The sequence below is a fragment of the Saccopteryx bilineata genome, chromosome 3 (genome assembly GCF_036850765.1).
Source record: "Saccopteryx bilineata isolate mSacBil1 chromosome 3, mSacBil1_pri_phased_curated, whole genome shotgun sequence".
Classification (NCBI taxonomy): domain Eukaryota; kingdom Metazoa; phylum Chordata; class Mammalia; order Chiroptera; family Emballonuridae; genus Saccopteryx; species Saccopteryx bilineata.
In genome coordinates, this window is record NC_089492.1 from 45,804,368 (window position 1) to 45,826,427 (window position 22,060).

The window sequence follows — 22,060 nt, forward strand, 5'->3', positions numbered from 1 at the left end:
AGAACAAGGAATATTTTAATATTTTTTCATTTAATTTTTTAATTTCCTTTAGTAATGCTTTGGAGTTTTCAGTATATAGGTCCTTTATATTCTTTATTATGTTTATTCTTAGGTTATTTTATATTCTTGTTGCAACTGTAAAACGGATCTTTTTTTAGTTCATTTTTTGAAGTTTGATTGTTGGCAAATAAGAAAGCAATAGACTTCTGTATATTAATTTTATATCCTGTGACCTTACTGTATTCGTTTATTGCTTCTAATAGCCTTTCTGTGGAGTCTTTGAGGTTTTCTATACAATATACAGGATTATGTCATCTGCAAAAAGTGAAACTTTTACTTCTCCTTTCCCAATATGAATGTCTTTTATTTCTTTCTCTTGTCTGACTGTTTCAGCTAGAACTTCCAGCCCTATGTTGAATAAAAGAGGAGAGAGTGGGCAGCCCTATCATGTTCCTGATTTTAGAGGAAAATTTTTCTGTTTTTTTACAATTTGGTATGATGTTAGCTGATGATTTGTCATAAATGGCCTATATTATGTTGAGATATTTTTCTTCTATACCCATTTTGTTGAGTGTTTTAAACATAAAAGGATGTTGTATTTTATTGAATGCCTTTTCTGCATCTATTGATACGATCATGTTTTTTGTTCTTTGTTTTATTGACATGGTGTATCACGTTAATGGTTTTACGTATGTTGAATCATCCTTGTGTTTCTGGGGTGAATCCTACTTGATTGTGATGTATTTTTTTAATGTGTTGTATTCCATTTGCTAGTATTTTGTTTAGGATCTTTGCATCTCTATTCATTAGAGATACTGGTCTGTAGTTTTCTTTTTATGTTTTGTCCTTGCCAGTTTTTTGGTCTGAGGGTTATGTTGGTCTCATAAAATGTGTTTAGAAGTATTGCTTCTTCTTCAGTATTTTGGAAGACTTTGAGAAGGATAGGAACCAAATCCTCTTTGAATATTTGGTAGAATTCACTAGTATAGCCATCTAGCCCCGGACTCTTTATTTTTGGGGAGGTTTTTGGTAGTTGTTTCTATTTCCTCCCTGCTTATAGTTCTATTTAGGCTTTTTACTTCTTTGTGATTCAGTCTAGGAAGATAGTTTTGTCCTAGGAATTTATCCATTTCTTCTATATTGTTGAATTTGGGGGCATATAGTTTTTTATACTATTCTACAATAATCCTTTGTAGACCTATGATATCTGTGGTAATTTCTCCTATTTCATTTAGGATTTTGTTTATGTGAGTTTTTTCTTTTTTTTCCTTAGTGAGTCTTGCCAGGGGGTTGTCAATTTTGTTGATCTTTTCAAAGAACCAGCTTTTTGTTGTATTGATTGTTTCTGTAGTTTTTCTGTTCTCTATTTCATTTATTTCTACTCTAATTTTTATTATTTCCTTTTTTCTGCTGGTTTTAGGTTTTCTTTGTTCTTTTTCTAGTTTCTTAAGATGTGATGTTAAGTTTTTTACTTGGACTCTCTCTTATTTTTCATATAAGCCTGTAATGATATAAACTTTACTCTTATTACTGCTTTTGCTGCATCCCAGAGGTTCTGATATGTCATGTTGTCATTTTCCTTTGTCTGTATATATCCTTTGATCTCTGCTTTTTTTTCTTCTTTGACCCAGTTTTTAGAAGTATCTTGTTTAATTTCCATATTTTTGTGGGTTTGTTTACTTCTTTTTTGCAGTTGAATTCCAGTTTCAAAGCCTTATGGTCAGGGAATATGTTTGGTATAATTTCAGTCTTTCTGAATTTGTTGATGTTAGAGTTGTGGCCCAGCATATGGTCTATTCTTGAGAATGTTCCATGTATATGGGAGAAAAATGTATACTCTGACATTCTGGAATGAAATGTCCTGTAGGTATCTATTATGTCCATTTGTCCTAGTGTTTCATTTAAGACCAATATTTCTTTAATGATTTCTGTTTGGATGAATGATCTAAAGTCATCAATAGTGTATTGAGGTCCCCAAGTATGACTGTATTTTTGTCAGTTTATATTTTTAGATCAGTTAGTAGATGTCATATATTTTTGTGCTCACTGGTTTGGTGCATATATATTAAGAAGTATCATGTCTTTTTGATACGATGTCCCCTTTATCATCATGAAATGTCCATCTTTGTCTCTGGTTACCTTTGTTGTCTTGTAGTCAGCATTGTCAGATATGACTATTGCTACACCTGCTTTTATTTGAATATTATTTGCTTGGAAAATCGTTTTCCAACCTTTTACTTTGAATATATTTTTATCCTTGTAGCTTAGATGTGTCTCTTAAAGGCAGCATACAGTTGGGTTTTCTCTTAATCCAATCTGCTTCTCTGTGCCTCTTTATTGATGAGTTCAATCTATTTACATTTAGTGTAATTATTGACACTTGAGGGTTTTCTATTACCATTTTGTATACTGCTTTCTGATAATTTTGTGTCTTGTTTGGTTCTTCTTTTTATTCTGTCATTTGTTTTTGTTTGGTGGAATTCCATACTTCCATCCTCTGTTTCTTTTTTATTTAAGTTATGTGTTTCAGTAGTGGCATTTTCAGGGGTAGTTATGATTAGGTTATTAAAAGGAAAAATTATCATATTTATTAGTCCATTTTCTCATGAATGCTTCTGTACTCCATTCTACTTTGCTACTGCTGATCTTGAGCCTCTCTTCTTTTATGTTATTCTTGTCATAGGTTATATTTGTTTTTATTGTGGTTTTTTGGAGCTTTTACTTGTAGTTTTGTTCTTTGTATCTGATCGGATAACCCCTTTCAGTATTTCTGTAGGGGGGTCTTCCGGTGATAAATTACCTCAGCTTCTGTATCTCTGGAAAAGTTTTCATTTCTCCTTCATATTTGAAGGATAGCTTTAATGGATATAGTATTCTTGGCTAGTATTTCTTCTCTTTCAGTACTTTAAATGTTGGGATTCACTTTCTTCTGGTTTGTGGAGTTTCTGTTGAGAAATCTGATGATAACCTAATGGGCTTTCATTTATATGTTATATCCCTCTTTTCCCTAGCTGCCTAGAGGATTCTTTCTATGTCATTGATTGTGATAATTTCATTATGATGTGCCTTGGAGTAGGCCTCTCTGAGTTGCGGTAACTTGGTGTTCTGTTTGCTTCTTGGGTTCAAGATTCTAATTCTTTCCACAGGCTTGAGAAGTTCTCCTTGATTATTTGTTTCAATATGTTTTCCATTCCCTTTTTTTAAATTTAATTTATTGTGTTTACATAGATTCTAGTGTCACCCTGAATGCATCCCCCCTCCCCCATATTCTCCTCAACATCTCCCTTGCTCCCCTCCCAACAGCGCCCTCCCCCCTTCCCTTCAGTTTTAATTCCATTCCTCAGTTCACATTGTTCCTTGGATTCCTCAAATGAGTGAGGTCATATGATATTTTTCTTTCTCTGCCTGGCTTATTTCAGTTAACATAATAGTTTACAGGTCCATCCATGTTGTTGCAAAAGGTAATATTTCTTTCTTTTTCATGGCCCCATAGTATTCCACTGTATATATGTACCACTGCTTTTTAATCCATTCATCCACTGACGGACACTTGGGCTATTTCCAGATCTTTGCTATTGTGAACAATGCTGCCATAAATATGGGGGTGCTTTTCTTTTTCTGAATCAGTGATATAGTATTCTTGGAGTATATTCCTAAAAGTGAGATGGCTGGGTCAAAAGGAAGTTCGATTTTTAATTTTTTGAGGAATCTCCATACTGTTTTCCACAGTGGTGGCTGCGCCAGTCTGCATTTCCACCAGCAGTGCAGGAGGGTTCCCCTTTCTCCACATCCTCGCCAGCACCTATCATGTGTTGTTTTGTTAATGATTGCCATTCTGAGTGGTGTGAGGTGATGTCTCATTGTGGTTTTAATTTGCATTTCTCTAATGATTAGTGATGTTGAACATTTTTTCATCTGTGTATTGGCCATGTGTATGTCCTCTTTGGAGAAGTGTCTATTCATTTCTTTTGACCATTTTTTGATTGGATTTTTTGTCTTCCTGGTGTTTAGTGTGTTGAGTTTTACAAGTTCTTTATAAATTTTTGTTATTAACCCCTTATCAGAAGTATTGTCAAATATGTTCTCCCATCATGTGGTGTGTCTTTTTATTTTGTTCATATTGTCTTTAGCTGTACAAAAGCTTTTTTATTTGACTTTACCGTGGAGATAAATCAGCAAATATATTGCTACGAGAGATGTAGGTGAGCTTACTGCTTGTGTTTTCTTCTAAGATGCTTATGGTTTCACAACTTACATTTAAGTCTTTTTTCCATTCCCTTTTCTCTCTTCTTCTTCTAATATACTCATTATTCTTATATTGCTCTTTCTGATGGAGTCCAACAATTCTTATATGGCTTTTTCATTTTCTTTTTTTAATTCGTGAAGTCAAAAACAAGCAAAATGCCACAAAAAGTAGTATGAGTTCAAAATATATTAATTTGATGAAAAATTACATTCAGATGAGAAGAAAAAAAGGAGAAAGAAGGAGAAGAAAGGAGAAGAGAGGGAAAAAAGAAGCAAAAGAGAAAGTGTCAGAAATGAAACCCTGGCAAAAACCAGGAATAAATAATATAACAGCTAGGGATAATGAAGTTCAAATGGGAAAAAGAGAAAGAAGAAAAAGGAAAGAAGAAAGAATGAGAAAAAGCAGGGACAAAAAAAAGTATTTTTTTCAGTTTTGGGAGGTAAGTTATTCCTTTTCCCAGCAGGAGACACTAAACTACAAGATTTGCCTCTGCGAGATTCTTGGCCAGAGTTCTGCTGAGACATCACTGTCATAATGATGTAGGAAGGGCCACAGTCATGTTAGCAGGAGGGGCTTGTTGTTAAGGCTTTGCAGTTTTATGGCTCTGTCAATGGCTTGCTCGGGTCCTCTGGTGGCCCTCCCCACATCCTATTAGAGCAGAGGATCAAGCACCCAGGCACTCCTGCCTCTCATAGGAGAGCAGCCTGAAGACTCAGCTGAGGGGATCTGCCACTGCCACTGTTCGCACAGCAAGGGGAACAATGCAGGACCCAGGAGGATCCAGTGACACAGCCTAGTCCCTCCTCTGATAACACAGAAACACAGCCCTGGGCAGGGCAGGGGTTGCATGTTTCAAGCTGGTGCCCAAGCTTCAGAAGCAGGTGGGGCACAGATCGCAGATCAAGCGAGCATTGCACCACACAGACTCCACCGACGGCAGGCAGCAGGAATGTGCCTCTACGCCAGGCAGTCAAAACTTCATGGGCCCATGTGAACAGATTAAGCGCACCTCAGCGCCTCGTGGGCCAATCTCCGTGGGCTATTCGCACACAGTTTTTGGGAGTGGGCTGCAGGCTTTGTGCGCAGCCTACAATTGCAAACGTGTTCCATTGGCGCTGGGAACAGGCCGTGCTCCCCGTCTGGTTGCTGTCCTTATTTCACCTTCTTTCCCTCAGTTTCTCCTCTTCTCCTGGCTTCTGAAACAAAGCCCATGCTAAAAGTGCTGCCTCCCTTTCTCAGATTAATGAGTAAAGAGAAAAACTTTTTTCTCTTTTTTCTTCCATAAGCAGATTCTATCTTTGACCTGCCTTCTCGCATAGTCATACTGTTGTCTATCTGGTATGTGTATATTTCAGGTTCATCTGGGGTTTTTTCTCTGCTTATAGTTGTGGAATTTGTTGAAATTCCAAAAGGAGAGAGATCAAGAGTCTCTCTCACACCACCATTTTCTCTATTCTTTAAGTAAATATATATATATATGTGTGTGTGTGTGTGTGTGTGTGTGTGTGTGTGTGTGTCTATATATGTTAATATGTTGGAGGACTTTCAAAATAATAGATTTATCCTTGAAATAATAGATATTTACCTTTATTATTATTATTATCCATTTGCTCCAGGAGATACTCTAAATATTTATGTCTTAACAAAATTGGAAAGCTAATCTTTAAACAATTTTTTTAATTTTCAAAATATGACATATTTATGCATTTGTATTTTTTTACATGTATATTTCACTGAAGAACAAGTTAATGCCATAAGAACTGACTTTTATTGTTTAAGTAGAATTACTTTTATACATATAGGTAGGTAGCTGCTGGTTAGTGCTTAGTGTGCTCCTGGAGTGTTTATTTGGGTCTCTGGGTTTTATTTTGTTTCTTTTTCCTCCTTCTTTATCTTCATTTTGTTTAATCTTGATATGCTGTGTATATCACTCTCTTGGCTCCTGACATTTTACTTTCTTTAAGTTACTTTCTTTTTACTACTTTTTAACTATTCTAGACTCTTTTTATAGCTCATCTTATGTTTCTCAAGAAGTCGTCTGCATCAATAAAGAAAATTATCTAATGATTGGTTTAGGACTAATGTTAGAATCAAAAGCATAAAACTGAAATACATTACATTTACTTTCCTCTGTGTTTTTTTTTTTAATTTTTTTTTATTATTATTTATTTATTTTGGAGAGGAGAGAGAGAGACAGAGAGAGAGAGGAGAGACAGAGAGAGAGAAGGGGGGAGGAGCTAGAAGCATCAACTCCCATATGTGCCTTGACCAGGCAAGCCCAGGGTTTCGAACCGGCGACCTCAGCATTTCCAGGTCGACGCTTTATCCACTGCACCACCACAGGTCAGGCCCTCTGTGTTTTTTTAATGTTTTAATATTGTGATAAGAGGGTATGAAATTTAGAAAACACCAGTGTGTTTTGGTAAAGATTTAGCTCTAGCTAGAAAGAGAAGCTTTAGAAAGAGGTTTTGTTTGTATTAAATGGAATAAAAAAAATAGTTCTTCCTAAAAAGCTTAGGAATTTGTTGAATTAATACCACCCTCTGCCCCATGTAGATTGGTAGAGGAATTAGTATTTTAAAATTCCTCTGACTAGCAAGCTTTATGATTGTCATATGATTGAATTATAGAATTTCTTCGTACTGTCCAAATGCTTAGGTTAGCATGAAGGTTAAAAGCATGCATTTTAAGCAGTGTTTTGATTGAATCCCTGCTTTTTCTTCTTACTAGTCTTGTGACCTTTGTCAAGGAACTCTCTGCCTCAGTTTCCTCACCTATAAATTAGGGGTAATAATACATATCTCACAAATATTTTTAATGCATATAAGAGTATCTGACACATAGTACATGCAATATAAGTAATTGCTATTATTATTTCTAAAATGCAATCTCAAAAGACACTTTGAAGAATAGTGGTGCGGCCCTGGCTGGTTGGCTCAGCGATAGAGCGTCGGCCTGGCGTGCAGGAGTCCCGGGTTCGATTCCCGGCTAGGGCACACAGGAGAGGCGCCCATTTGCTTCTCCACCCCTCCCCCTCTCCTTCCTCTCTGTCTCTCTCTTCCCCTCCCGCAGTGAGGCTCCATTGGAGCAAAGATGACCCGAGCGCTGGGGATGGCTCTTTGGCCTCTGCCTCAGGCGCTAGAATGGCTCTGGACGCAACAAAGCAACGCCCCAGAGGGGCAAAGCATTGCCCCCTGGTGGGCATGCCGGGTGGATCCCGGTCGGGCGCATGCGGGAGTCTGTCTGACTGCCTCCCCGTTTCCAGCTTCGGAAAAATGAAAAAAAAAAAAGAATAGTGGTGCATGAATTGACTATTTGGCAATATTATGATATTATAGTAGATTCTGAGATAATTGTTTTTATTTAGAAAGTATTCAAGGCAGAAATTTTAGGTGACAACTTTTTTAATAAGCAGAAAAACAAGAATAGTGAAATTTTATCTTACACAGTAAATTTTTTGTACCTTTGGGACCCTAATTCATAATGGAAAACTATAGAGAAATAGTTTGCTTCCAACCAAAGAAATATATCATTCAACTTCTATACTATCAGATTATAAAAACCACAAACAAGTTCTTCAGAGTATATCTGCATATAAATGTTTATAGAATTTTACACATTGGTATTGATTTCTTTAAATCACATCATGAAATTCATTTCATGGCCATTCAGCTGAGCTCCTAATGCAAAGTGCCTAGTGTATTTAAGTATATATATTGTGTTTAAAAAGATGAAGTATTAGAAAAATATGTTGATCTTTTAATAAGAGGTGATTGCCTACTGGGGCATTCAGTATTTTTATTATTAAAGATGGAAATCCTAATGAAGTTGCTGGATTTTAGGTTTGGTTTGGGCTTCTGAAACATAATATTGAAATTTCCAAATTATTATCTTTAAAAACAGAAATAAGTTGAATTTGTAAAGATGAACTTTCTTAAACCTTCTTGTGTTTTGATGATTTTGTAATACATGTTATCATGATCATAGCCTCATCTGCCCACTACAGGATGAAGGCTATACCTAGGTGCTGCCAAGCTCTGAGCATTGCTGTCCTGGGTCATGTGAGGTTACTTTGGTTCTCCAAAGGCTATCAGCTCATCTCTTCATGTGTATTGAAGGTGGTCCTTGCTGCATCTACTATCCAATGGTCTCTGTTCTATCGTAAGTGTAGTGCATCATCCATCTCTTTCATACATCATTTATTGTGTTCTTTCACATTTCTTACATTTTCCCCACCTTGATTGGGTCTCTTCACTTAATAGATGTGTGTGATCTTCTGGAGCCTTTCACCTTCTCTTTCCCCTGAGCAATTTGTATCCCAGAGCAAGCTAAACTTAATTTAGAGGGACTTTTCTGTAATTTTCCTGTCTTTCTGTAGAAGCAAATAAATGTTTCATATTTTAAACCGTCTCATATAAGATCTTTGTTTTTACCACTATATTTAGTAAATTATTTGTTTTCTAGCAACTGATACTTTATCAGTAGTTAATTATTAAAAATTAGATTCTTTAGAATCTAGGCCTTTGAAATTTAAGGCATTTAACATAGATTTGTCTAAATTAGCCAATATTCTAAAATAAAAAAGTACTAGGAGACTAGTTATTTCATAATATTGATCAACTGCAGGATTTCTTTTGTTTGTTTTTTAAACTCTACTTAAGCTATATAGACTCTGTTATTGCTGATACTTAATCAGAAGAGAAATATTAAATTTATTAGTCATTTGGTTTGTATACTATTATAATATGTCAGTTTATCAAAGTAGATTCTGAGTAGTACATTTATACTGATTAGTCCATTCTTTCCATTGGTAGGACATACTAACTTAGAACTGAAGAGGATATTAAGAAGTGTGTGTGAAAAAAAAGTGTGTGTGTGCATATAAATGTATGTATATTTTATAAAAATAATTTATTTGTCTTCAGATTCTGCTGCTGTTTTGAAAAAATATTATTTTAGAAAGTAGTAGATGATTCAGAAACAATTTGCTTGACTGGCTTCGGTATTTCTATCAGGCTTTTAGATGAGGTGGAATTTGACTCTAAGTATCATTAAGGATTTTTAGGACATGTAGCCAGGTAGGTGAAATACCACACTACTTTTCAGGGTGTGGTATATGTACCCTAATGATGTCGACTATACATCACATGGTGAAGTGGTAAGAGAATTGAGCCATATATGTCATCTTTGAGTGACTTTTGGGGGCTATGAACATTCATAAGATTAGAATAAAATTTATAAAAATATCATTTCATAAATTTGAGGACTTTTTACCAAGAACTGTGAGACAATGAATTCCTGACTATAAAAATAACATCTATCCTCAAGTGACATAAACTCAGGGAATAAAGAATTACTGATATATATTATTTTATCTAAATCTCTCCTGTGGTTTTATTTTCTTTTAAAGTTTTGTACTATTTACACTGCTCACAAAAATTAGGGGATATTTTATTGGTTCATAGTCATTTTGAAATATCTCCTAATTTTTGTGAGCGATATAGATCAGGGGTCTCCAAACTACGGCCCACTGGCCGCATGCGGCCCCCTGTGGCCATTTATCCGGCCCCCGCTGCACTTCTGGAAGGGGCACCTCTTTCATTGGTGGTCAGTGAGAGGAGCACAGGATGTGGAGTACTGTATGTGGTGGCACCACAAAGTGCAGCATCGCTCACGTACAGTACTACTTCCAGTGACACGGGACACATACATCACCGCTCCGGAAGCGCATCATATAACTTGTTATTGCTAGCAGTGACAAATATGGAACCGGACATTGACCATCTCATTAGCCAAAAACAGGCCCATAGTTCCCATTGAAATACTGGTCAGTTTGTTGATTTAAATTTACTTGTCCTCTATTTTAAATATTGTATATGTTCCCGTTTTGTTTTTTTACTTTAAAATATGTGCAGTGTGCATAGGGATTTGTTCATAGTTTTTTTTTTTATAGTCCGGCCCTCCAATGGTCTGAGGGACAGTGAACTGGCCCCCTGTGTAAAAAGTTTGGGGACCCCTGGTATAGATATAAGTGCTAGGAGAAAAAAAGAAACTTTAAAATTTTTTTTCACCTTAGTTATTTTTAAGAAAATAAGTATGTATCTATTCTTACTGGACAACCTACTAAATAATAATGAGGGTAATAGCAACTAACATCTAATGAGAGTTTTAGATGTGACACGCTAAGCAAATAATAGGAAATAACCTCATTCATTTCTCACAGCAATATTCTCAAATGTTGTGTTGGCTCCACTTTATAGATAATAACTGAGACATGTAGAAACTAACTTGCCCAATGTCAAGATTAAACTTCACTGGGCTCTAGAACTAACCCTCTTCTGTCATTGCTGCCTGGGACTGGTATCTTTTATGCATAAACATTGGATATCTTAACACCATCATTTCTGTTCCTTATAAAATGATTGGCTATTAGTAAAAAATATAGTATATGAAACTTAATTTTTTCTGTAACCCAATAAGGGGAAATTTTTCTGTTTTGCTTCTTTGGTGAAGGCATTTTGTTTGTTTGTGTGTTTGTTTGTCTTCAGACATTTTTCTTTTTCTGTGTGTATGATTTTTTATTTTTCAATCACTGTCGACATTCAGTATTATTTTGTATAGATTCAGTTGTACAACACAGTGGTTAGACAACTGTATATTTGACAAAACAATCTCCCTAATATTTCAAGTATCCACCTGGCAGTGTACATAGTTATTACATTATTTATCATATTCCTTATGCTGTATTTTACATATCTTGAGCCTTTTTTGTGACTACCAATATATATTGTGACAGAGACAGAGAGAGGGACAGACAGATAAAGAGGGAGAGAGATGAGAAGCATCAATTCCTCGTTGCAGCACCTTAGTTGTTTATCGATTGCTTTTTCATAATGTGCCTTGACTGGAGGGCTACAGCAGACTGAGTGACCCATTGCTCAAGCCAGAGACCTTGGGCTCAAGCTGGTGAGCTGTGCTCAAATCAGATGAGCAGATGAGCCCGCACTCAAGCCGGCGACCTTGGGGTTTTGAACCTGGGGCCTCTGTGTCCCAGTCTGACACTCTATCCACTGTGCCACTGCCTAGTCAAGCATATTTTTTAATCACTTCACCTATTTATCCAGCCCCCCAACTACCTTCCCTTCTGGCAGCCATCATTCTGATCTCTGCATCTATGAATCTTCTTCTATTTTGTTTATTTTGCTTTTTAGATTCCATGTATAATTGAAATCATGTGGTATTTGTCTTTCTTTCTCTGACATTTCACATAGCCTAATACCCTCTAGGTCCATCCATTCCATTGCAGATAGTAAGATACCATTCTTTGTTATGGCCAAATAGTGTTCCATGGTATATACCTGAGTGGATAAAAGTAGGCAAACAGTTTGAGTATGCAAAACACAGTTTACCGTTATATTCTTATTTATTCATTTGCATTACTCTATACAAACAACTGTAAACCTACTTTGCCAACTTCTGTATATTCTGTTTACTATATACATATGCATTTTTATCTACCAGTCTGTTGATAGGTACTTGGGCTGCTTCCATATTTTGGCTATTATAAATAACGCTGCAATGAATATAGGGGTGCATATATCCTTTCAAAATAGTGTTTTGGGTTTTTTCAGATATATGGTCAGAAGTGTAATTGCTGGGTCATAAGGCAGTTTTCTTTTTAATTTCTGAGGAGATTCATACTGTTTTCCACAGTGGCTGCATCTACCTGCAATCACACTAACAGTGCACAAGGGTTACCTTGTCTCCACAACCTCACCAACACTAGTTGTTTGCTGATTATTCATGGTAGCCATTCTGACAGTATTTATTCAGGTCTTCTGCTCATTCTTTAAGTGGATTGTTCATTTGTTTTGTTTTTATTTTCGGTGTTGAATTGTATGCTTTCTTTATAAATTTTAGATATTAACTTATCAGGTGTGTCATCGGTGAAGATCTATTTAGTAGGTTGTCTTTTTGTTTTGTTGATGAGTTTCTTTGCCCTACAAAAACTTTTAATTTTGATGTAGTTCATTTTTCTTGTTTCTTTTTCTTTCCCAAGGATATATCTCAGAAAAAAAATATTACTAAAAGAAATCTCAGAGATTTTACTGCCTGTGTTTTCTTCTAGGGGATTTTATGATTTCAAGTATTATATTTAAGTCTTTAATCCATATTAGTTTATTTTTATATATGATATAAGAAGGTGGTCTAGATTTTTTTGTACTGTATTTTGGGGTTTTTTATTTATTTTTTTAGGGTGACACTATTTTAAGTCAGTTCATTTTCCATCACTATATATTTGTCCTCCCTTCCTGCCTTTCCCTGCCCACCCCACTAAAGTATTTTCCTAAAATATTGTCTTTAGTAATTATCTAAGTTAATCATTCTGTTTCATTGTGTCATGTGGAGAAATGTGATCTGATAGCACTTTATTTATTGTATAAATCATTATAGTGGTGTGCAAAATACTTTTTCCAGACTAATTACTTGTATAATATTTCCTTAAAGTCTTATATGTACTAAATTGTTTTATTTAGGTTTTTTTTTTATGAATGTAAATTACTTAAAATATTTGGTTTTTGTCATTTACTTTATAGAAATGAATATGCACATGATAATGCATGTGTATTTCCAGTCTAATTATCAAGTAGTCATAAAATTATAATGTAAACTTATAAAAGAATTTTTATATTTGGAATAATTTTAAATCTAGAGAAACATTGCAAAGATAATAAAAAATTTTCATATACTCTTCACCAAACTATCATGTTTTTTCAGATTCAAAATTGTGGGGATATCTTGTATGCTAATCAAATGATAATCTTTGGACCCTACAGGATTCCAAACATTGAATTGCATTTAGAGCATTCAAATATAAAATGAGATATACATAGCTAAATTGATTGTGAGTTTTTTTTCTATTTTTGATATTCTGTAGCTTCATAAAATATAGGAAATTGGATTGAATTTCTTTGACTTTCAACATACCATTCCTTAAAATATTTTTTTAAAAAGTCAGTCTGATACTTGAAACATACACATAGAAAAATTTTAGTTACTTCAAATTTATCAAATATTGAATGTTATATTTAAATTTCAAATGATTTCTTCTTCAAAATGTCTAAATACATATTAAAAATCCAATATGGAAAACATAGTGAACTTTTTAGCTATGGAAAACTGTATACACTTGAAATTTATTCTCATGTATATATATAAAAATATATAAAGGTTCCATGTAATTTCCATGAACATTGTTTGGAGATTTGTTTTCCTATATCAACTTTATTATTATATTATCTGTTTTCTCAAACTTTTAAAATTTGAGAAGGTTAATCACAGTATTTCATTTAAAGTGGAATATTATTTTCTTTTTCATACAGCATGTACCAATTCTATTTGGTCAACTGAGTATGTGAAACCATTCTAATGATTCTCTCTTTCTTTTACCCATGTCAAATCCATATGCTCTAATTTGTGTGAAATTTTTAAAAGTTAAACTATAGTTAAGAAGTAATTGCGAGACCTAGTTAGCCACACAGTAAGGGTCACCATATATTGATAGGTGGTAGAGTCAGAGCTGTGTGAAAATTTTATTATCCTAACATTTGATTTTTTTTTAAGTACCAATTTGACTCTTGAAAGGAAAGGTACAAATACAACTTATTTTCTTTAAATAGAAGATACTCATAGAAATTCCCATAGTCACCCATTATGGGAACAGTGTTCTCAAACATATTATATGAAATCATTAAAATTGCTTCCTTTATTAGTATACAAAGCATTTAGATTAATTACCTGTTTTCCTTGAGCTTTGATGACTGGTCTTGCTATTTTTGTTTATTTTCTAGAAGTAAATTCTTAGCCTTTTAGAACTGTTTTTTTATTATTTTAATTTTATTTATTTATATTTAATTATTATTTTTTTATGAGAAAGAGAGAGGCCAGATAGGGACAGAGAGACAGGAAGGTAGAGAGATGAGAAGCATCAATTCTTTGTTCCGGCACATTAGTTCATTGAATGCTTTTTCTCATATGCGCATTGACGGGATGGGGGGGGGCTACAGCAGAGCAACTGACTCCTTGCTCAAGCAAGTGACCTTGGGCTAAGCCAGAGATCTTGGGCTTCAAGCCACTGACCTTTGGGCTCAAGCCAGTGACCATGGGGTAATGTCTATGATCCCATGCTCTACCAGCTACCCTGCACTCAAGCTGGTGAGCCCATGCTCAAGTCAAATGAGCTGGCACTCAAGCCAGTGGCCTTGGCGATCCGAACCTGGGTCCTCCATTTCCCAATTTGATGCTCTATCCACTGCACCACCAAGCTGGTTTATTTGTTTTTTATTTTGTTTTGTTTTGTTTTGTGCAAGAGTGAGAAAGACAGGAAGAGAGAGAAATGAGAAGCATCAGCTTATAGATGTGGCACCTTAGTTGTTCATTGATTGCTTTCTCATAAGTGCCTTGACTGGGAGGCTCCAACTGAGCCATTGACACCTTGTTCAAGCCAGCAACCTTGGGCTTCAAGCTAGTGACCTTTGGGCTTAAGCCAGCATCATGAGATTGTGTCTATGATCCCGTGCTCAAGCTGGCAACCCCATGCTCAACCTGGTGAGAATGTGCTCAAGCAGGTGACCTCAGAGTTTTGAACCTGAGTCCTCAGCATCCCAGGCCAACACTCTATCCACTGTGCCACTGCCTGGTCAGACTAAAATTTTGTTTTTGTAGAGAAGTTAGAAGAATGGGCATAGCTTACTTCTACTCTGTATAATGATATAACAGTGCTTATGTGCTTTCCTCCTCTCTCCACTGCTTTTTATCCTCTTTATAGATGCACATCGGGAATTCCTTCACAGACCTGCTTCTGGATATGTGCCAGAGGAGATCTGGAAGAAAGCTGGTAAGAATTGTTTAAAAACACAAGTTTAGTGTTCTGTCAGCTGGATGCAGTTGTTAAATGAAGAGATGTGAAGAATGACAAGGATTTGACTGCTAACAACTACTAGATAAAATACCCCCCCAACAAAACAAAATGTAAAAATCTTGATTAATAGTCATAAACCAAGCCAGATAAGAATGTGAAATAGGTTTTATTTTAGTATCATCTGCTAGTGCTGCTGTAATGGAGAGGCTGATAGTATTTCCATTATAAATCCCTATTTTTCAGGGACTGTAATGGTTTCACTGCATGCAGTTTTCCTTCATGAAAAATATGGTGTTTGGCATACTTTTAGACTTTGCCAAACAAAGTCTAAAACAAAGAATTTTAAAATTTAAATCCTTAAATTTTAAAAACCACTTCAAAACTATCTTAATTTGTTGAGACACTTAGAAGTTTTATGGTTACAAAAAATTTTTTAAATTTATCTTCCAAGCTAATTAATAATATTCAATGATCAGAGCTAAATATTTTTTAAGATACATGACAAAACTGGTAAACTTCTATTTTTCTTTTCCATGTTCACTAATATTCATTAAGAGATAATGCTTTACATTTTGAAGTAGATTTAAAGTTCCTGATGATGCATTGACTTATTGGGCTTAAAGAAGTTCAGATCTGGCAGAATCTTGGTGAAACATCCACACTATAGTAGTTGAGCTAAAACCTGATAAAAACCAAGTCATGAAATAAATCATGAACCTGTTTCAAAAGGTAAAGATGACATGACAAATACATAGTGTAGCTTGAAGCTGCTAAAACTCCAACTGTTAAAAGAGTTTTTCTGAGTTGAGAGATTGAAAAATACTATTTCTGCGAACAGTCAAATGGGTATAGGGCAAGGAACCCTAATCAAGGAGCAATAGTCAAGGGACAGGGACTTTTTACTTTTTTAATTTATTTACTTTTTAGGAAAAGTTTTCTCTTTGGGTTTTGATTTTATTCAGGTGTGTGTGTGACTTTGTGACTCTGTGGTCACTTGGCTCTTGTCTAAGTGTTTTTATTGATTTTCTAAGAATACTTGTTTTTGTAGGAGCAATAAGGAGTTTTAAAATCTGATAGTATTGTAGGCTTAGTAACTTAGATTGAGAAGTAGAAAGCTCTCTTTCTTGTCTAATATGCAAATCAGATTGACCCATTCAATTTAAAGGTTAAAGGTTAAATATATATTTTACTCAGGTACATAGTCTTACCAGATTTGCAGCATCACCTCTAAAATTTTCTAAGTAAATAATAGCCATGAAAAATTCCTGGCCCTGGTCAGTTGGCTCAGCTGTAGTGCCCTGCGTGTGGAAGTCCTGGGTTTGATTCCTGGTCAAGGCACACAGAAGAAGTGACTGCTTCTCCACTCCTACCCCCAGTCTGTCTCTTCCCCTGCTACAGCCATGGCTCGAATGCTTCAAGCAAAGTTGGCCCTGGGCACTGACGATGACTACATGGCCTCGCCTCAGGCACTAAAATAGCTTATTTGCTGAGCAACGGAGCAACACCTCAGATGGACAGAGTATTGCCTTTAGTGAACTTCTCGGGTGGATCCCGGTTGGATGCATAAGGGAGTCTGTCTCTGACTCTCCTCCTATCACTTGATAATAATAATAATAATAATAATAATAAAAGAAAATTCCTAAGCTGTTAGAATGCGCTGGGTGCCACCTACTTAAAAAAGGAATTGCTATATCTTTTTTCTGATCATTTTTCTCCCCCATTATTAAGCTTCAGTGCAATTTATTCCAATAATCGGTACAAAAAATTTTTATTCTATATGACAGAAAGATGACTTTTCTGTTGAGGGAGAGAATATCTTCATTTCCCTTATTGTATATGGATACAAATTAAATCCTTGATAGTTCATAAAGAAAAATGGACAGTAAAGTCTTATGTAATCCAAATTCCTTCTGTGAAATATATATATTATCTACTCAATCATTTGTTTGACTGCTATTGAGAGCCGATATTTTTTTTATTATAAAAACCACCTTATTTGGAAAGTCAACTTGCATAAGTAGTAAGCAATCGGAAGCAGAATAAATACTGCCATATATATATATGATATATATGTTATATATATGTTTCAGTTATATATATATATAACTGAAAATTGTGGTGACAGTAACAGTGCTGAACACACTAAAACCATTGAATTATAAACTTTAAATGAGTGCATTTCATAGTTTTTTAATTATATAGTAACAATAAAGCAGTTATTACAAAAAGAAAAAAACTGCTCTGTGTATTTTCCACTTAATCAGTTGTTTTTTGGGGGGTTTTTTGGTAGAAAAGTATTAACCTACTAAGTCCACTCATATTTTCTCTTACTATTTTGTGGGTTTCTGTAACCAAATCTGGGTATACTTTGTTTTGAAGACTTCAAAAGTAGGAAGATAAATACTTGTTTGTATTGTGTTGGTGAATTCTCTAAGAAGAGTTAAAACGTTATCAAATGTTTGGAATATTTTTTAAATATGCCTATGTATTACATGTAGTAGCTCTTCAATCTAAACTCTGACTTGGTTGTGGTGTTGATTGAATTTGTATTATTCTCACAGTGATATCCCTAACCTGCATAAGAACAGTTTGAGAATAGTTTTCTTTGGATATATACTAAATTATAAGAAGTGTATTAAATTCCCAAATTATGGATGGCAGTTTCATGTTGAAATCTCCAGTAACTTCTTATAATATTTATCTTTATAAACTTCTTAAAAAACATTACTAGTGTTAGCAGTGTCAAAGTATCCAACATAATGAAAACACCAAGGGCAGAATGTGACATCTGTACTCAACTTGTTATAATTTGAAAGCTTTTTCAAGAATCTAAAATTTGCTGTGAGCATTTTTTTTTGAAAAAGGAAACTATAAAGTGTGTCTTTGCAATGAAAAATATACATTATGTCTGTGGCAAATGATAAATAAATAAAGTTGAAAGCATCTGAATAATATCAAGGGTAGCGCCCACAACTTCAATGTAGTATATAACCAATGCATCCCTTTTCATAGAAAATTATAATTACAAAAAGCATATCCTGTGCTTAAAGCACATATTTTCCACCATTTTATTTTGAAATTATTTCAAACTTGCATCAAGTTCTTAAAAATTATTTAAAAATTCCCTTTTACCTTTCACCTAGTTTTTCCTGTTACGGTATTTGTTTAATATATTTTCTCTCTCATTTCCTTTCTCCTTCCCTCCCTTTCTTTTTCTCTTTCACATTATATTTATCCCCAAACATTTGAAAGTTGCAGGTGTGATTTCCTTTTACCCCAAATATTTTAGGGTGTATTTCCTAAAAACAAGAACATTCTCTTATACAACAGTAATATAGTTACCAAAAATGAGCACAGGAACATTGTTACATCACGATTACACATTTTGAAGTATTTGGAATCTTAACAAATGTTGAAGGCCTCATCTTTTTTCCCCTCAAAGTAGTGTTTTTATATTTTTTATTGTGGCATAACTTGCATAGAGTCAAATACACAAATCTTAGGGTAAAGCTCAAAGTTTTTTTATGTATGTATAGCAAAGGTAACAAAATGCATTCTAAAGTTACAAAAGGTTTTTATAAAATTGGAAAAAAGTTTAGAGTGAAGATGGTTTTTAAATTGCAACTGAATGTTTTCTTTAGTATATTTCTTTTTCAACTGATCAGTGAATATTTGTAGTTGGTAATAAATATTCAAGCACCTTGTGAATGTCCTACCAATTCTCTGCTGAGCTGTATATGCCTGTGGGATTAGAATAGGGATGCATAATTTAAATGTAAATTGCCTTATTTGCATATGCAATTAGTCAAGCTACAGCTTTGACAGTAAGCAAAAATTATTGTCCTGTATTACCACTTAGATAGAATTTTAATTCACTTTGAATATTCAAACTAAATTAGACCCTGACTGTATGTTAGAAGGGCAGTACTTCCCCAGTGCCCCAGGCTCTTTATGATAGGGTAATAAAGGTATTTAAATAAAGGTATCTCTTGACTATTCATGAAGACCATGCTGCAATCTCTGTGTAATACTCTGGTTCTATTCAGGGTTTACTTGAAACCTGTATAGTTTTGAAAACCAGTGTCACCCCCAATAAATTCAATTTAAAAATATAAATAAATGATTATCTTAAAGCAACAGTAAAGGCTTAGATATTTTAATTAATATTTCCAGTCTGACACTTTCCCTTATGTTTTTGTTTATAAAACCTATCAGATAGTAATTACAAATGAATGAATTCAAGGAATAATGCTGCTAAAATGATAGAGGCCACAAAAGTCATGACAGTTAATTACCAGTGGAGGACTTTTGGTGAGCCACAAATCATGGATTATAAATGTATGGAATAAGCCATAAAAATTTAAGAAACCATATGAGTATTTTTATGCCTTATATTTTTAATTTACAGTAAAACCTTTTCATTAGGAATCTATGTTTTTAATTAAACAGAACATTTAATTAAGGTACTTTTTAAGTGGGTGAAACAATTAAGTGCAAGCACTTGAAACATGTCATAATTAGTTTTAATAGAGTGTTAATTGATGTTGGGTTTGCCAAGTTAATGATTACTGCTTATTAAATTTTCAATTAATCATTGTCATTTTACTTTGAGTAAAGATGAAAATTAGATAAACTAATTCAAGGGGAGGATATTTTCCCTTGTTAATTAGAACAGTTAATTTTTAAAATGGAAATTACTTGTTTTAGTTCTCTGTCTTGTGTTGTAAATTAGTCAAATCTTTGCACACTTTCCACATTCCAAAATAAAAAGCTAACTTGACATCTTGCAGGTTTGTATTCAGGCCTGATTGTTTTGGCCTGATGTATGATTCAGTTATATTTGTGCAGTGCAACAGTTGGTTATGTAAGACTGTGCACATATTTGATTAAGTAGATAGACAACAGAATATTTGGAAATGAGAAAATGATTTTTAAAAATCTATCATTTAGTCCATAAAAGCACATATCCATATTACTCAAGAAATGATTTAAGAAAAAGAAAAGCTGAATCATCTGTTTCATCATCGATTTTCTTTAAAAGGCCTACATTAACTTAATTGCTATATGAATTGTCTTTTCACTATTGTGATTTATTTTTACCACAAAAATAATTGTTTGCTCTTATACGTGGTTATGTGTAAAATATATTTTCTTCCTCTTTATTTCTGAAAGCTTTACCCATGTATTGTCTATGTTCATATTAACCTATAGCAGTGATTTTCAACCTTTTTCATCTGATGACATACATAAAATAATTACTAAAGTTCTGTGGCACACCAAAAAATATATTTCCTGTCAATGACAAAAAAAAGGTATAATTTTTATTTATTTATGCCAGACACCTATTGTTCTGTTGGCTGTTGTCCTTTTTTTATTTGAAACTTTAAAAGAGGTCTGTGCCCCTGACTATATAGTCAGATATTGCATGTTTTAAAAATTCCTGCTGCACACCATTGAAAATCACTGATCTATAGCATTGTGGCATACCACCTTCTATATGTGTGTGAATTATCCAGATAGGTTTCTTGTGGCTGGTTTTGTCCTTTAAATACATAATGTCGTCCATCTCACAATATTTTCTTGAGTTACTAGTTTTGGTACGAAAGGTGTAGTAATGATAAAAGTAATTTAAAAACATTCCCAGAAGTACAAGTTAAAGTTTTACCCTTTGTTTTTCTAAATGAATTTCAGAAATCTGCTGGGGGTTTTTTTTAGATAGCCACAAGAACTGCCTAATAAATGGGGTGACAGTTATGCCTGTTCTATAGAATTCTGTTTAACAGTGATCAGTATCCAAGGCTGTGTGCTAACGAAGAAATTTTCTTTTGTCCGGTTTGGTCTGCCTGGCATGCAGAGGAGGCCGTTAATGAGGTGAAGCGGCAGGCGATGACTGAGCTGCAAAAGGCTGTGTCCGAAGCGGAGCGGAAAGCACATGATATGATCACAACAGAGCGGGCCAAGATGGAGCGCACAGTTGCTGAGGCCAAGCGGCAGGCGGCGGAGGACGCGCTTGCTGTCATCAATCAGCAGGAAGATTCCAGTGAGGTGAGGCCCTTTGTTGCGAGCTTCGAAGGAAAGAAGATGATTTCCACTGATTAGGGTGCCGTTTTTGTTCCAGGAGATCACAAGTTAAAGCAGATATTGGATTTAGACAAATAAGTCTTTGCAGAGAAGTTAGAATAATTTAAGGAGCCCTGGCATTTGTGGAATTGATGTATTTGTGTCTTTATTAAAGACCTAAAAGAACAACCCTGTCAAGAAAAAGTTTTAATTTATTTGAGGGCTAACATTAAAATGAAATTCTTATAACTTTTTAGCACCATGTAGAGACTCAAAACTAAGCTATCTATGTTAGCATATGTGATTTTCTTCTAATAGAAGGGGTTTAATAGAGATACCCTGTGTAAGTTGTACTCTACAAAAACATTACATGGTTGGGATCAGAGTAATTTTCTTAATATTGCTCCTAAAATCCAATGCTGAAACAATGTTTGCATCAATTAAACATTTCTAAGAGATTTCCTGCACAGTATGTTTTCCACATTATTTGTAATGACAATTGTGATGATCATTTCATTATATAACATCACTGCTGGAGGCAATATTATTTTGTATTGTTCTAGTATATTAAAATACACATACACATAGCATCAATGGCTCAAAAATCTGGGACGTAACTAATACACAATATCTAACAGAATGGTTTCTGAAATAGTCTTTAAATCAAAGCACATGGTACTGCTCTGCATTAATATAGGACCACAATCCCCAAACCCAAAGTAACATTACATAAAGAACTACAATTAGCTGAACTAGCAAAACCATGAACTGATAAATCAATGGTCTACTATAATACATATCTATAATTTGTGAGGGAGACTAAGAATTTAATT

The 22,060-nt window shown here is 34.4% G+C and overlaps 1 protein-coding gene across 8 annotated transcripts in view; it reads left to right on the plus strand.

Moving 5' to 3' along the window:
- The window catches only part of RUNX1T1 (RUNX1 partner transcriptional co-repressor 1), a 195,269-nt gene that overhangs the window by 155,809 nt on the left and 17,400 nt on the right, over positions 1–22,060 (plus strand). For all 8 annotated transcript variants that reach the window (XM_066266087.1, XM_066266085.1, XM_066266080.1 and 5 more), the window contains 2 exons: positions 15,075–15,143; positions 21,022–21,212. In XM_066266087.1, coding sequence (XP_066122184.1) covers positions 15,075–15,143; positions 21,022–21,212 — 260 coding nt within the window. The remainder of the gene's footprint in view (positions 1–15,074; positions 15,144–21,021; positions 21,213–22,060) is intronic.